This window comes from Loxodonta africana, chromosome 18 (genome assembly GCF_030014295.1).
Source record: "Loxodonta africana isolate mLoxAfr1 chromosome 18, mLoxAfr1.hap2, whole genome shotgun sequence".
NCBI lineage: Eukaryota > Metazoa > Chordata > Mammalia > Proboscidea > Elephantidae > Loxodonta > Loxodonta africana.
Genome location: NC_087359.1, coordinates 75,117,693 through 75,134,789, shown reverse-complemented (window position 1 = coordinate 75,134,789; position 17,097 = coordinate 75,117,693). Strand labels below are relative to the sequence as shown.

The window sequence follows — 17,097 nt, the reverse complement described above, 5'->3', positions numbered from 1 at the left end:
TTGGGTGGTAAGAGGATACAGGATCGTGACAAGCCTGACCTTTGGCCCTCTGATGCCTTAACCAAGTTCTTTGCTCTTCCCTTCCGCTTTCTAAACTATCCTATATGCCAATCATTGCACTTTTTATTTATTTTTAAAAATTACTTATATTTTCAAAAAGAATGTGAATAGGCTTACAATATTTGAATGGACATAAAACAGGAGAATCAAAATAAAGACTAAAAAGAGATTCCAAAACTATATGGAAGGAGCAGAAATTTATTGGTGCCGGCAATCTAGGATGACATAGTTACTGTAATCAAACACAAATTTATCTCACATTTCCCTTTATGACCTGCTTGTTTGAAGGCTCGGAAGTAAATCTGTGTTTAATTACAGTAACCATGTCATCCCAGATTACTGATACAAATTCACCCCTTCATTTCCATGAAAAAATTCCCAGGTGCCAAATTCTAGGAGGCATATATTGTAGATACTTACAAAAGCTGTATCAGGCTAGAAAATGGGCATGGTCTTCAATAGAGACTTTACAGAGGACCTAAACACAGCTTCAAATTATCATAATGATGAGACTAGCCCTCAACAAAACCCAAGGGTGGGTCATCAAATTGTTAACTCAGTGAAGGAAATTAAGGCCAGGCAACTGGGTCCGTGGGGCTCAGAGAAGCTGAGAGGATGGAGAATGAGCACAGATCTCGGCCTTTCTCAACTTGAGACATCAGTTTATTAAACTGTGCTTTGTGCAAGTGTTGGAGAGTACTTGGTTGGTTAGTTCGTCAATGACCAAAGAGCTATGCTATTTGTTATCTAAGGGACAGACATCTATGTGCCCTAGCTATCAGAGGAGCTGAAGCAAAGTCGACATTCTAGTATGAAACCAAAGATATGTAAATGGAAGGCCACTAGAGCTTCATGAAATTAAACAGCTTTGCTCTTCACTCATTGTGTGACTTTGAAGGGAGTCACTTAACCTCTCTAAACCTTTTTTTCTCATCTTACAAAATGAGGACAATTTTCCAATCTGCGATGGACACCATTTCCAATCTCCTCTTTAGCATTTTCCAGGTGGGGTGGCTTTTGACACATAATTCTAAACAGTAAGAACAAGTCATAAGTCTAGGCGTTCCTGGAGAGCAATCATTTTCTGACATGTGCTCTGCCTTTCTCCTTTATCTTTTATTTTCCATTTGGAATGCAGATATGATGGCTGGAGCAGCAGCCATTCTGCCACCATGAGGGAACAGTTACGAGAATAGCAAATTTTCTGCATTCATATCATTGAGCCATTGATCTAGCATTAGCAATTGCCTACATTGAGACTTCTTGTAGTGTGAACAAAAATCCCTGTTTGTTTACACTACTATCTTTAGATTTTCTGCTACTTGAAGCCAAAAGCATTACTGATAGAGTCTCATAGGGTTGAGGGGATTAAATGCACTAAAGCACAATGTTTGGCACATTGTGAACATTAAGTAACTGCTATTCAACTGGCAGGCTATGGGAATGCCTGAAGCCACAAGCCCCATCTGTACGTTAAAAAAAAATTTTTTATCCATTTGAAAATTATTGAAGTTTTTATAGAATACACTTAAACATTTTGATAAGTTCCAAAAGAGATAAATAAAATCTCCCCATGTCCCCAACAATCCAGTTTCCCTCTTTGTAATCATCTTTTGTTCACATTTGAAAACTGAACACAATGTAGGGAGAATAGTATTTCCTGTATTTTTGCTGAGGATGGTGGAGAAGGAATCCAGCCGGCAGAATAAAATTTGGGGTCCTGGGCCATTTTTGAAGGACTAGGATGTGCAGATTCAATTGAGAGGCTTCCATTATCCCCAGCAGATACACAGGATGAACACACAAGGCCATGATTACTGATGCTTGGAGGCCGTGAAAGAAGCTGAGAGTGGTGGGTCCCTGAGACTATTGTACTGAAGGGTGGTCCTGGCCTAGCACTCCTGTGGTGGGGCCTCCCTTTGATATTTAAAAGGAGTTCTGAAGCTGTGTGTAGAAAAGCGCTCGATGCAGACTCCAGAAGTAAATGTAATGAGATAGGGGAGAGATGCAGACATTACCAAACAGCTGTCTCCTCTATAAAAGAGCATCTGATTTAGAGAAAAAATGGCCTTTGATAGGCAACCAGGGCGAGTGAGCTGCAAAATGTACCCCGATGCGTTAGGAAATTGACCTGCTGGGTACAACTATGCCCAAGGGAAGGCCGGGATATTTCTCCCAAAAACATTATTTTCGTTTTAACATAGTTTTATGTTAAACTCCTTTTTCAAGCCAAAGGGGTTTGCTCATTCCCTTTTGTTTTGGCAGTTGGGGCTCTGGAATAATTGTATAATATTTATAGATTCTTAAACGTGAGAAGGATTTTGATAATATTATTATGATAACATCTTCCACTTACTAAGCACTATTGTCTGTGAGGAATCATCCTAAATGTGTTAGATATTTTCTCTCACCACTCAGGAATGAAAAGAATGAGCTATTGGTATACTCAACCACATGGATGACTCTCAAAGTCATGCTGAGTGAAAGAAGGCAGATAGAATGAACGCACGTTTGTCTGAGTCACTATATGACACTCCAGACATGGCAAACTAGTCTATAGTGACAGAAAACGCATCAGTCCTCGTCCCAGCATGGGGCCAGAAGGGGGCAGGGGACTAGGGGGTGAACTACAAAGAGGCATAAAGTGATAGACATGTTTATTATTCCGATCGTTGTGATGGCTTCACAGGTGGGCAGATATTTCAGAACTTATTATACACTTTAAATATTTGTTTATTGGGTCTCAATTATAAATCAATAAAGCTTTTTTTAAAAGGGAAAAATGCAAAAAAAAAAAGGATCCTGTGCCAGAGATTAAAAGTTCCTAAGTGGCTACCTGGAGAGGCCGGGCTTTAGGAAGCACTTAGTTTCTGTTTACAATCATGGAAATTCTGACAAGGGACAAGGGACATGGAAATTCTGACAAGGGACACTGTTGATATTGTTGATGGTGTCATTGATGTCGCTACGCTGTACATGTGAAAGACATTAAGTTGGCAAATGTATTATATCTATTTTTACAACAATAAAAAAATTCTGTCTTTCGGGAAGGACAATAAAAAAATGAGCTGTGATTTACTCATACAGTGGGTTCCATGCAACCGCGAAATGGCGTGAATTAGATCTGCATGGATCAAGACAGAGAAACGAGAACCATGACAATGATTTAAAAACTAAGTGGTCAAAGGCCACACACACACGCAACACTGTATTTTTTTAGGGGTACATAATTATATTTTTAGATGTATCAGAAGTGTAAACTTAGGATGACATACCTCAGCGTCAGTGCTCTGCTTAATAAGGGGAAGCAAAGGGGAAGGGATGGAGGTGGTGTGTTAACTGTACTTACTATGCTAAGATAGCAAAAAGACAAGATTTTAGCAACTGTTAAATCTGGGTGGTGGATGCATGGGCATCTGTTATATTATTTTTGGTACTTCTCTGCACATTTGCGATATTTCAGAATTTTAAAAAAAGTTTAAGTAGTTCCCCATCGCATCGTCAGCATCCAATTCCCTTGCCAGCAGCAACTGCTGTTACCAGTTTCTTGAGTATCCTTCTGGAGGTCTTCTAAGTATACATAATCAAAGAGGTATACGGGTGCGTATAAGTGAGACACAATTTACAGCATGCTATTAAAAAAAAGAAAATTTTTTTTTTTTTTAATAGATATCGCTCTGTATTTTGCCTTTCCCTCAACAAAACTTTGGAAATAGTTCCAACTCAGTAAACAGAATCTCTTCATTCTTTGTACTGGCTATAAATACTGATGAATAATTAAGTTATTACCATCTTTTGCCATTATAGACACATTACAATCACACAGTTTTGCACATATGTCTGGGTTTACCACCCGTCTTTAAAGCCAACTACACCACATCACATCCAATCTTTTCTTGATCACACAGGGTTTAGCAAGTTAGAACATCGAGCTGCAAAGAGTGTAACGGGCTCATGAGGTCGGTGGGGCTGACTGTCTCTTTTCTAAATGAAACCAGAGTAGCTATCCTTTGAGTTTTTAAGTTTTCTATTTCCCCCTCCGACACTAAGCTTCTGGCTTTCACTTTTCCAACTGCTGGTAGCACCCTTTCCTCTTGCTATTTTGTCTCTTCTAAAATGTTTTGGGCTAAGAAGCCAAAGAATCAAGATTGTTAGGACTACGACTAAAGTAAGAGGAGGAAGGTTCCAAGTAAGTGGACAGTATATTTTTTAGAGTCAGGGTATGAGCTTTATTGCAGAAACTTTGTGACCCCTATGCTGGCTACTCTGGGAGGACTTTGGTTTACTCCTCAATTCCTAATTGGCTCTGGATAGGCAACACTTTAAGACAGCTGTTGAAAGACTGGTGGTTTGAACCCACCCAGCACCACCACAAAAGAAAGGCCTCTGGTGATCTGCTTCCATAAAGCTGACAGCCAAGAAAACCCTATGCGGCAGTTCTACTCTGTAACACCTGGGGCTGTCACGGATTGGGGGCTGATTCAACAGCACATAACAACAATGACAGTGTCAGAGAGGGATGGGAGTGGTGTCTGCTTGCTGTGGAGAAGCTACCAGGACATTGACAAGGGACAGAAAAATTGTGCTTCCGTGTGTGTCCAGCCACAGTGAGGGTTCATCCTGGCTGTACTGGACAACGTTTTGCGACTTTCTCCAATAATTCTCTGCATCCAAACAGGAGCGAAGGAGAAAGTCCTGCAGGTATGGGACCCAAAGTGAGAGCAAGAGAACAGGGTATTGTGAGAAGCTCGTCTCCTCTCCCTTGGCTACAAATTTTAAACCACTCTCACGGGGTTCTAGAGAACCACTCCTCTGGAATAGTAATAGTAATCATGTTTAATACTTATTACAGTTTACAAAGTATTTTCCTACCAGGCAGGCAGTATAGCCTGGTGGTTAGATCATCTGGGGTCAAACACTGGCTCTACCACTTACTGTATGGCCTAGAGTAGTTTATTTAAATTCTCCATGCCTTGGTTTTCTCACCTATAAAAGTACTTACTTCACAGGGCTAATAACGGATCAAATGAGTACAAAATGTGTGAAAGTCTGAAGTCAGGTTAGTGCCTGACACACACCTGATGAGAATTTGATAAATATCAGTTATTATTATTAGTATTACTACCACTACTACATTAATAGTAATAAGAGGTCCCTTGGTGGTGCAAGTGGTTTGTGCTTGGCTCGTAACCCACCCAACAGCACGGTGGAAGAAAAGGCCTGGCGATCAGCTTCCGTAAAGGTTACAGCCAAGAAAACCCTATGGAGCAGTTCTGCCCTGTAACACATGGGGTCACCATGAGTTGAAACTGACCTGATGGTACAAGACAACAACAGCAAATAGTACTAAAGTCCCCGGGTGGTGCAAAGGGTTAACCCCCATCAGCCGCTGACCAAAAGGCTGGAGGTTCAAGTCCACCCAGAGGCTCCTCAAAATAAAGACTTGGTGATCTATTTCTAAAAATCAGCCACTGAAAACCCCGTGGACCACAGTTTTACATATGGGGTCACCATGAGCTGGAGTCAACGCCACTGCAGCTGATCACGGTCGTAACTGGAGTAAACGGGCAGAGCAGGTAACCTGACCAGGCCCTGGACTCAAGAACTACAAATAAGTGCAGGGGTCTGCCTTCCCTTGAACCAGGAAGAGGAACTATATTAGGGAGACCAAACTCTGTTAAGACTTGTAACTCCCAGGCATTGGAATCTGCTTCTTCAAAACCAAGCTCTTTCTAGGCTTAATGTGTTGAGCGTTTCTATAAAAAAAAGAGACTCCACTATCAACGACGAGGAAGGGACTTTCCTGCAGCGAGCCCTTAACTCTGAAGCCATACCCAGGGCTCAACACCATTCAGGTGCCCACTGTGACAGCCATGGTCCATGTGGAGTCAGAAGACTGATTGTCATGGCAGCCTCGCCCCTTGGTGGCCTTAGGTAATCACATACTTTTACCGGAGCCTCAATTTCCGCATATACGAGATAAAAAATGAAAAACTAAACCTGGTGCTGCTGAGTTGATTCTGACTCATGGCGACCCCCTCTGTGACAGAGTAGGCCTGCTCCATGGGGTTTTCTTAGCTGTAATCTTTATGGAAGCAGATCACCAGGATTCCCTTCCAGAGTCCTGTTGGGTTAGTTCCAACTACCAACCTTTAGGTTAGGAGTTGAGTGCAAACCAAAAGATATAAGATTTTGTGATCTCTAGAGACACTTCCCGCACCAGAAGTCCACAAGTCCCTTCATGTCTCTCCACAAGTTTTCAGCTTTCTTGGTCATCAAGGGGCTGAGCTGTTCTGTGCTGTACACACTGGCCTTGAGGGATTACAGGCCAGGGAGAGATACAGGGAGATAGGATGGGAGAAGGGTGTGGTGTGAAGTGGAGGTGCAGAAGTGGGGCAGAGGTGTTACGGGGGGAAGGAGGAGAGCAGGGAGAGGGGAGGGAGAGAAGAAATGCGCAGAGCTGGGTCGGCAAGCCCAGAAGTGCCCAACGCCCTGCTCCAGCTCTGTGTCAGGTAACAAGGCCACCCAGACACCCCCCACCCCACCCCACCCCCACGGGCCCCTCACCCTGCAGCATCGCTGACGTGGTGTAGTAGTTGAATGGCACGTTTTTCACCAGGTACTCCTCGGGGTCCAGGCTGGCCAGCTTCGCCCCCACCAGCACTGATTTGCCAGTGCCCGCGGTGCCCACCAGCATGACGGGCCGCCGCCGCTCCAGAAGCCGCTCCATGAAGTAGCACACGCGGATGGTCTCGCTCGTGTGCACCAGGCACGCCTGAGACAGTGACACAGTGAGAGTGCAGGGGCTCGTGGGAGAAACACCAACCAAAGGCGAACCAGCTGCTGTGGAGTTGACCCCGACTCATGGTGACCCCCTGTGCGTCAGAGCGGACCTGTGCTCCACAGGGTTTTCAATGGCTGATTTTTCGGAACTTTTTTTTTTTTAGGTCACTAGGCCTTTCTTTCAAGATGTTTCTGGATGGGCTCAAACCTCCGGCCTTTCAGTTAGTAGCTGAGTACGTTAACCACATGCACCACCTGGCACTCAGTAAGAAAAGCTGCTAGGCATTATTCCCTGATCCAGTGAGACCATCCTATCAACTTGATTTTGGGGTTCCCAGCAGTTGGATAGAGAGCACCCCCACTCTCCTCTGCCAGCTCTCTTCTGTCTCCCTGTGCCCCCTTTAATGTATTTTGGAGTCTTCTGTCCTTTTTATCCCTCTCTCCCATGGGATGTCTGCTTGGACTTGAACTTAAGTTTCCTAGCCATTGGCAATCTTGAGACTTCATTACAACTACGATTCTCTCTGAAAGAGCAGGCATTTGGGAGACTCTTTGTTCCTAACCACTGCCACTGAGTCGATTCCAACTCACGGCAACCTCATGTGTGCCCGAATAGAACTGTGCTCCAAGGAGTTTACAGTGGCTGATTATTTCTAAAGTAGATCACTAGGTCCTTCTTCCGACACACCTCTGAGTGGACTCGAACCTCCAACCTTGTGGTTAGCAGCCGAGTGCTTAATTGTGTGCACCATCTGGCAAGGGTAAAATGTGGATTCTGATATGGGGCTACTCCTGGAGCTGCTGGAGCTTCCTGGGGCAGCTGCCCATCCTTGGCCCACTCACCCCCACTCACCTGCAAAGGCATCTCGGGGTCGAATTCATACTGGGGGATGAGGCTGGACCAAGGCTCAAATTTCTTGGTCTCTGGGTCTATGTAGTAGTCGAAGATGGTTCCCTGGGAAGGAAACTTGATAGTCTTGAACTCGGTCAGCCACCACTTGCTGAACTCTGCCCGGTAGTCCACGACCTGCAAAAGCGAAGGTGTCAGGAAGACTGGGTCCCACAGAGCTCAGGTAGCACGGATAGGTTGGCCCGGCATTGGGCAGAAGTCAGGGCAGGGATGCAATGTGTCCTGTCCCATGGACCCTGCTCCTCCAGGGGCGCGTTGCTCCCTTGAGGATCAGCCCTACAAGGCCCAGCTGCTAACCCTGTCAAAGAAGCAGACCATGGAGAAGCTGCAAGTATCACAGACAGACCCCATGACACTCTCAGATGTCAGATTGCAGCCAGGCCGTCCCTGGGCAGCTGCTGCTGTGGAGTATGGACTTGCCCTTGCTGGACCCTGCGGCTGAGCTGCCTGGCACTAGAGCACCTGAGAGCAGGCATGACAGCCAGGCATCGCAGGGTTCAGGGCTGGAGGGGTGTAAGGACGTGAAAAGAGATGGGCGCCCCGACCACAAGATTGACAAGTGTGGCCTAAGAACCCCCAGAGAGATGAACCAGCCCCCCCTCCTCTAGAGGTTCCCAAGACTCTGAGCACTTTCCAGCATGGCGGTCAGATGGATGGAGTAAAATGGTGATCATGACTGCTGACATGTGAGGTGCAGTGTGGCTAAGAGCCTGGAAAATGTCAGGTACTTAACCACAGGCAGGTCACTTATTTCTGCACCTCGGGCTCCTCATCTGTGAAATGGGGATTCTAGAAAAGATTTCTAAGGTTCCTTCAAGGGCTAAAACTCTAGAATCTAGGAGCAGTAGAGGAAACAAAGCTATACTGGTCTTTCTGACAGGAGGAAGAGGCAGAAGCATATAATTTACATGCATCACATCTGACTATGAGCCCCTGAGGGACAGGGCTGTGCACCCAGTGGGTTCACACTGTTTTACTGCTGCCAAGCCAAAGCACTCAGGCACACACACATACACATACACACACTCATGTGCACAGTCACACATACACATACACATGTGTGCACATACACGCACATACTCATACACACATACACATACATGCCCTCATGTACACACACTGTGACACACATACACATGTGTGCACATACACGCACATACTCATACACACACATACGTACACTCATGTGCACACACTGTCACACATACACATGTGTGTGCACATACGTGCACATACCATACACACATACACGTCCTCATGTACACACACTGTCACACACACACACGTGAGCACATACTCATATACACATACACGTGCATACACTTATGTACACACACTGTTACACAATACACACATGCATACACAACGCACATACTCATGCATACTCATACACTCACATACACACACTGTCACACACATACACACGTGTGCACATGCATGCACATACTCATACACACATGCACATACGTATGCTCATGTGCACACACTGTCACACACATACACAGGCATGCACACACACGTGTGCACGTGCGCACACACACACACACACACCCCAAAACATACCACTGCTAGTACAAGTCCCTGGGGCACAAAGCCAGCCTTTGAACATGCAGTCCTAGGAGAAGTCCAGGCCCACCTTGGGCCCCGGAGGAAATGCTCCTGGAGGGCAGGACAAAGACAGGCTCCAAAGACCGGGAGGGGCTCCCAGACCGGGAGCTGGGCACATGGCGACAGATCTGGCCCCGGGACCAACACCTCTCATTTTGCTGTCTATTACTTAAGTAAGATGGAGCTGTTTTGCTTAGAAATGAGCTTAGGAATTAGAAATTAGGCCCAGACCCAATCTGTTTGCTGCTCTTATTCTGACGTGAGTTCAGACTAAGGGGACACTATCGCTTCTCAATACAGTGCTTTCCAACCAGAAGCCTTGGGAAAATCCCCATATTTAACTCACAGATGAAACACTTGTAGGCTTTTAACTGTCTATAAAAACAAGATTTTAGTTTTACGTGGAAAATTCGAGATGAAGGCCACCTCCAGAAACAATGAGATTGTGTGGATCTCCCCCTTTCCTTGCCCTCAATGCCACCTTGCACAACGCGATCAATTTCTCAACCAAGCCGTTAGCAGGGCCACACCTACGTGATCTCACCCCTGCCTCTGTAATGGTGTGATTGACCTCACCTTCTACTGTAATTGGACGCGGTCACCTCTGCCAAGCCAGTTCATTGGTCTTCTTTCAGTTCACCTCTGCGGGCATCTCTTCAGCAAAGGACACAAATGGATAGGCCCCTTTTGAAGCCCCATTTTGACTTTGGATTCTGGGTTTGTTCCCCGCCCTTTAACCTTAATGACATTAAGACTTTACTGGTACGCTGCAGTGGAGTTTGGAACGCAACTCTACCTCATTTGATCTTCACAGCCCTCTAAGTTGTGCTGGCTAGTTAAAATTACTCCTGTTTTATTTATGAAAAGACAAAAGTTACCAGAGGTATATGGCAGAACTGGGGGTTGAATCCACGTTTCAGTCTCCCAGTCCACTGATCTTTCTACCATATGCTTCTGATAGATAATTCCCTGACTGCTGCAAAGTATTTAGTCGGGACACTTAAAAATTCTTCTTTTTCAGACCTTCTATTCAGCTATGAGAGTCTCTGGGTGGTGCAAATGGTTAATGTGTGTGGCTGCTAACCAAAAAGTTGCAAGTTTGAGTCCACCGGCAGTGTCTTCAAAGAAAGGCCCGGCAATCTATATCCAAAAAATCAGTCACTGAAAACCCTACGTAGCACAGTTCTACTCTGACACACGTGCGTTCGCCATGAGTCAGAATCGACTCAACAACAACTGCTGGTCCTCACTGTGGGTTCCGTTTTGTATTTTTGCTTTGCTTTAATGACGGCCTTATAAATGTAAGCACCACTGGTGTTCCTGATCCAAGTATTTTGGCCAAATCCCTACTTCTCAGTTTATAGTTCTATTTTTGGTGTTTAGCTTCAATGCAGGTTGTGTAGGGGTCTTGGGCATCTCCTGCTGCTAAACGCTTTCTCCCTTGTCCTCTTCCTACGTGCCTGCGCTGCTGCCCACGGCTTCCAGTGCTCCAGAGCCCAGGACACCGAGGAGAATGCTTTCTCCTGGCCTTTTCATAAACACTGAGTGGATTTAAACTTTCCTGTACAGAGATAGAAAAACTGACCATGTATCTTCATCCGGATACTCCACGGCTGCACAGCACCAACATGGGAGAGAAGCCCAGCAGTGGATGTCTGACATTTCAGTGGCTAAAAGGTCAGAGACTGCATCTGATGGAAAGAAATAAACTACACTTTCTAGATCCCTGTGCTTTTCAGCTAGGTCTCCTCCAGGATTTCTGCTGGAACCTTTGCCTCCTTGCCTCAGAGGGGAAATGTAAAGCAGTCAGAGAAGCAGTCCTTGAGGAAGCTCCAAGGGCTGCTGAACAGACATCATGAAATTCCTAGAGGCTTCCTCCTGCCGTGGGAGGTCCCTCATCTCCCTCCCCGCCTCCCAGCATCTGGCTCTGGGGAGAGAGATAGGCACAAGCCCCCAGAGGCTATGAGAGCTGCCTTCTAAATTTGGAGCACCGAAAACAAGTCAGGAAGTAATGAGCGGAAGGATGGACATTATAACCAAGGATCTGTGAAAATGGAAAAGAAATTGTTAATTCTTTTTGTCCCAGTTCATCTCCATTTTGGATTTCTAGGACATGGTTTTGCCCTGGGAGGCTGAAATTTTTACCTCTCTCCTTGAAAAATCTCCAAAATCGACCCAGCCCAGAAAAACTAAGTCATAACTATCCTACAGCTGCAGCTGGATTTGGCCCCCTGTTGTGAGAGAGGCACCAGATATTTGCTATAAAATTGAATATTGAGGTTGATGCCGTTAGCTGCATCAACTGCTCCTTGACTCATGGTGACCTTATGCACAACAGAACAAAACGATCGTCTACGGATCAGACCGTTGGGACCCATAGAGTTTTCATGGACTGCTTGTTGGAAGAAGATTGTCAGGTCTTTCTTCCAAGTCCATCTCAGTCTGGACACTCCACTAAAACCTGTTCTGCTTAATAGCAACATGCAAACCTCCACTGACAGGTGAATGAATGGTGGCTACACATGAGGTGCATTGTTCAGGAATTGTAACAGGGGTCCCTGGGTGGAAGGCAAAAATTCCACCACTGAGCCACTAATGCCTCATATTTATGTTAAAAAAAAAAAACAACTCCGGTGTTGTCGAGTTGATTCCGACTCATAGTGACTCTATAGGACAGAACAGAACTGCCCCATAGGCTTTCCAACGAGCAGCTGGTGGATTCGAACTGCTGACCTTTTAGTTAGAAGCCGAGCTCTTAACCACTGCTATGTTAGGGGTACGTTAATAGTAAGCACTTATGTGTACTAGCACTATTCTAAGTGTTTGCACATATTCATGTCAGGCAATTAGAACACTGCGATTCCCTTAATCCTCACCACCACTCTCCTCATCCTCATCTCCTCTGTACACGTTGGGAGAGGAAGGTACAGAGAGGTTAAGTAACTTGCTCAGGGTCCCTCAGCTACTATGTGGCAGAAGTCAAACCCTGGCACTACCAGGTCCAGAATCATGAATGATAGTGCCTGGCAGCTACCATGTCTGTTTTAAAGGACTGCCTTCCCCAGCTTTGACTACATTGCTTCTAGTAGAATACTTTTTCTATCTGAAAGGGAAGCAAGTAAAGAAACAGGCTGCGAAGGCCGGTAGAGTTAGGAGATGGATGCCATTTACCCTGAGATTCTCCAGGCCACAATCCCTAGCACCAAACAGCATAAGGCTGCAGCAAGCAACACCACGAGTCTACCTTGATTTCCCACCCCTGGAGGTCTATTAATCGTGGCTCACCCTTCCCTGTTTCAGGGGTACGGGTGATGGCCAGCTCTGGTATAGTGCAGCCCTATATTGTCCTTGTGCTGAAGATTTTAGAAGGTTGAAGGGATTCCTTCCACTCAAGCTCCTACAGGTACAGGGTCATTTCACCTCTCTGTATAAAACACACATCACGTTGCAAAGTAGTTTCACTTATACCAACAGTTGCTCAGACTCAAACAGTGCAGCCACTACAATGAGATCAAGATATGTTCATTAACTTGAAAAGCATCAGCTCTAAACACATCACAGACTCACCTCTCACCGGGTGAGGCCCTCCTGTGGGGACCGATGTCATTAGCACAGCTGGGCAGGTAACTAACTAGTCTGAGGCTTTTAAGCTAACTCTGACACTGAACTGTCACACCTTCCAAATCTTGGCTGGAAAGTCAGTTTTTGCCTGTACGGACTGTACAACGTGCTGGCAACATCAGCACATCCTCTTACCTGATCTTGGACCATTGCTCCCCCGAAGGCCCAGATAGCAGCAAACACAAAATAAAGTTCATAAATTTCCTTGGGGCAGTCTGCAGGGATGTCCTCCTTGGTCAGGAGGCACTCGAGAAGGTGGCACAGCATCTGAACTATGCTCTGCTCTGGGATTGGAATAATCTTCTTAAATCTGCAAAAAGAGACCCGAAAGTATTATAAAACACCATGGGTATTCCACAAGAGGGGTGCTGGCTAGCTACTTAGCCCATTTGGTTTTGCCCAGTGATTATTCTCATCAGCATCTCGGATCAACTCCTTTTGTAAAAGAAGAGAGGACACAGAGCTCTCCAGAGAAGTCTCTGGTATGGAGTAAACTATGTCCCCCAGATGGATAAGTTGAAGTCCTAATCCCTGTTAGCTGTGAACTTGAACTTGTTTGGAAATAGAGTCTTTAATGAAGTTATCAGCTAAGTTAGTGTGAACTCATACTGCAGTAAGGTGGGTCCTAATCCAATATGAGTGATATCCTTATAAAACAGGAGAATGAACAGAGAAAGACACAGAGGGAGGCCTGCCATGGGAAGATGGAGGCAGAGACTGGAGTGATCTACAAGTCAAGGAAAGCCAAGGATCACTGGAACCTAAGAGAGAGGCGTGGAACCGATGCTCCCTCCGAGCCCTCAGAAGGAATCAACATGGCTGACACTCTCATTTCGAACTCCCAGCCTCCAGAACCCTGAGACAATAACTTTCTGTTCTTATAAGCCCCGCAGTGTGTGCTGTTTTGGTATGGCAGCCCTAGGAGAGTGACAGTCTCCTGTCATTTTCTTTCCTCTGATACGCCCTCTCCTCTCCCCTTCTTTGAACATTAATGGTCCCGTGTCTAGTCCTTGGGTAATGTAGGGCAGCTGCAACAACATAAGCAAATTAAAATACCTCACTACTTTCACTCCCCTCACAGTTTCCTCAGTTGTCAAAAACCACCTGAAGAGTCATGATGGGTGCTGCTACAGACTGAATCATGTTCGCCCAAAATATGTGTTATAAATCCTAAACTTTATGCCTGTGGTTACAATGCCCTTTGGAAATGGGTTGTCTTTGTTAAGTTAATGAGGCAGGATTAGTGTGGGGTAAATCTTGAGTCAATCTCTTTTGAGACATAAAATTGAGCAGAGATGGGTGAAGAGAGAAGCCAAGCCACATGAAGATCACCTAGGAGCAGAAGCTCAAAGAGACAAGGACATTCCCTCAGAGCCGACAGAGAAAGGAAGCCTTCCCCTAGAGCCAGCACTCTGAATTCGGACTTCTAGCCCCCTAAACTGTGAGAAGATACATTCCGTTTGTGAAAGCCACCCGTTTGTGGTATTTCTTTGAAAGCAGCACTAGATGACTAAGACAGGTGCACTTCTTTCACTCTTTCTACTCCTCCACTTCAGAGACGTTGCCTCAATTAAAACACACGGAGAAAACATTTCCTCTGGGGCCAGAGTCTTATCTAGGGCATAGGGTGGGCCAGGACAGATGGCTGTTTTACACAATCATGACTTAACTGAGTTCCTCACCTGAAATGCTGTGAATTTGCTCTGACCTGGGTTTTGTAATTTTAGTCTTGGCTTTGGAGGTCTAGACTGAAAAGCAGACACCAAGAGATGTACACGGGTCATCTTATGCTGAAGGGAACAGGTACATGTGTGTGAGGACACACATATACTCACACACACACTCACACATGTGTATAGACAAACATACGCTCACACGCTTACTAACCAGCTGTGAAGCCGTAGGGACATCAGGGGACCCCAGCTCCCTGATCTACAGGACGGTTAGCCGTTTTAGGAGTGTTGTGAGAATCTCAGTGGCTGATTCTTCAGAAGTAGGTTGTCAGGCCTTTCTTCCGAGTTGCCGGCATGTTCTTCACACCTAGGGCATGCACTCCATAAATGACAGCTATTATTTTGTTTAATTGATAACCATGAAATATGGGGTTCCGAGATTGGGGGTGTCTCTGGATACACTTAATACAGTGTCAGAGCATGCAAAACTTGTTTCAAAGTTGTGTGGGTGTGCATGAGCACGGGTACACACACACACACACACACTCACACACAAATACACCAAGCTTGGCATCTCTTGTTCTAAACACTCAGGGTGGGAAGTGACCTGACTTTTAGTCCAAGCATATACTGGGCAAGTTTCTCAGCAAAAGATAAGGGGCAGAGATACACTATTTTCCGAGAACTCTCCCCTGCAGTGTTTACAGCTGCTGTCAAGTCAGTTCGGACTCGTGGTCCTCACGTGTGTAGGAGCAGACCTGTGCTCCACAGGGTTTTCAATATTTTTAGAAGTAGGTCACCAGGCCTTTCTTCTGAGGTATCTCTGGGTGGACTCAAACCTCCAACTTTCTGGTTAGCAGAGGAGTGTGTAAACCATCTGCGCCACCCAGGGACTGCCCTTCTGTGGTGTTTCAGCTCTTTGCCACCCTTGCCTATTTGTGGGGCCAGCCATTGCTGCCAGGGCTGCTTTATCCCACCAGATGCCCAGGGTACAGGGCTCCAGGCCACCAGGGCCTATAAGCTTCTCAAAGGGTTACAAAAATGCTGAACCTCGGAAGAATAATTCTTGCCCTAAATATAAAAACTACAAAATCCAAATTACTAATGTTTAATTAAACATCTAAAAACATGTCATTATGTCACCTACACAACCGCATCTCAACTTGTGGTGACACAAAATGAATGAACGAATGAATGATTTAAATTTAATTGTGGTAAACATTTGCCAATACAATTTATTTTTAATATGGATGGATTTTTATACATTTGATAGGATAGAGTTAAAGCCAAACCTAACAAGTTGCCGTTCAGTCAGCTCTGACTCATGGTGACCCCATGTTGTATCAGAGCAGAACTGTGCTCCAGAGGGTTTTCAATGGCTGTGATCTTTCAGAAGTAGATTGCCAGGTCTTTCTATAGCGGTGCTCTCCGGTTGACTTGAACCTCCAGTCATTTTGTTCGCCACCAAGCACTTAACCATTTGCACCACCTTGGGACTAGGATGAAGTTGGGACATAGGAAATGAGTCCCTTAGTCCTTCTTGAAACATTCCTGCCTCCGGTCTAAAGTTCTCCCTTCACCCCTGCCTCCAGGCTTGCTAGAATGGGAGGCACAATTATGTCCCATGTGTGACAGAGCAATGAATCAGTGTCCATGGGTCATTTTGAGAGATGGGCTTTAATTTCTGCAAGAAACATTATCCAGACCTGAAATTGCTGGAGTCTTCATGAACTGTTCATCTGAGGGTCACATCACCATTCCAGAACCTGCCTCTGAATCCCATTTTTGGCTGCCCTGTAGGGTTGAAGGAGCCCTGCTGGCACAGTGTTTAAGAGCTTGGCTGCTAACCAAAAAAACTCAGCAGTTGGAATCCACCAGCCACTCCTTGGAAGCCCTATGGGGCAGCTCTACTCTGTCTTATAGGGTGGTTGTGAGCCGGAATTGACTTGATGGCAACAGATCTGGTTCGGTTTGGTTTATGGGGTAGAAAGCCAGATTCATAGCATGGTGCATCAAGTGGCATAAGAAGAGAGTCTGAAACAAAAGCAGGTTCCAAATATTGGGACCCCTCTCTGCAGACATATGTAATAATAATGTGCCGTGAACGTGTCCTTTTGGTTCTGAGTAATTAATCTCTTAGCTAAGTGGCAGGTGGTCAAGGCTTGTTGCTTTTGCTTGCAGCAATCCCATAGGAGGGAAGGTGAACTCACAGGGTCTGAGGGACAGGACTGTCAAGTGATGAGCTCTGTCTGACCCCATATTGTCTGGGCTGTGGACATACTCAGCCAGAAGCAGGAAGCCGCCTCACCTGTCACCTCCAGGTGCTGTCTTCACCGCTCAGTCTAGCCTGTGGATCATTTTGAAGGAGGATACTATGGATTTAATCACTCCCCCCGCCTCCAAAAAAAATTATGTTGAAGTCTTATGTGATCCTGTTTGCAA

At 45.6% G+C, this 17,097-nt stretch overlaps 1 protein-coding gene across 1 annotated transcript in view; it reads right to left on the bottom strand.

Moving 5' to 3' along the window:
• DNAH9 (dynein axonemal heavy chain 9) overlaps positions 1 to 17,097 on the bottom strand; it is a 486,803-nt gene that overhangs the window by 257,008 nt on the left and 212,698 nt on the right. The window contains exons 36-38 of the mRNA XM_064271783.1: positions 13,118 to 13,292; positions 7,697 to 7,870; positions 6,628 to 6,835 (exon numbers count right to left, since the gene is read on the bottom strand). Of these exons, the coding sequence (XP_064127853.1) occupies positions 6,628 to 6,835; positions 7,697 to 7,870; positions 13,118 to 13,292 (557 nt within the window). The remainder of the gene's footprint in view (positions 1 to 6,627; positions 6,836 to 7,696; positions 7,871 to 13,117; positions 13,293 to 17,097) is intronic.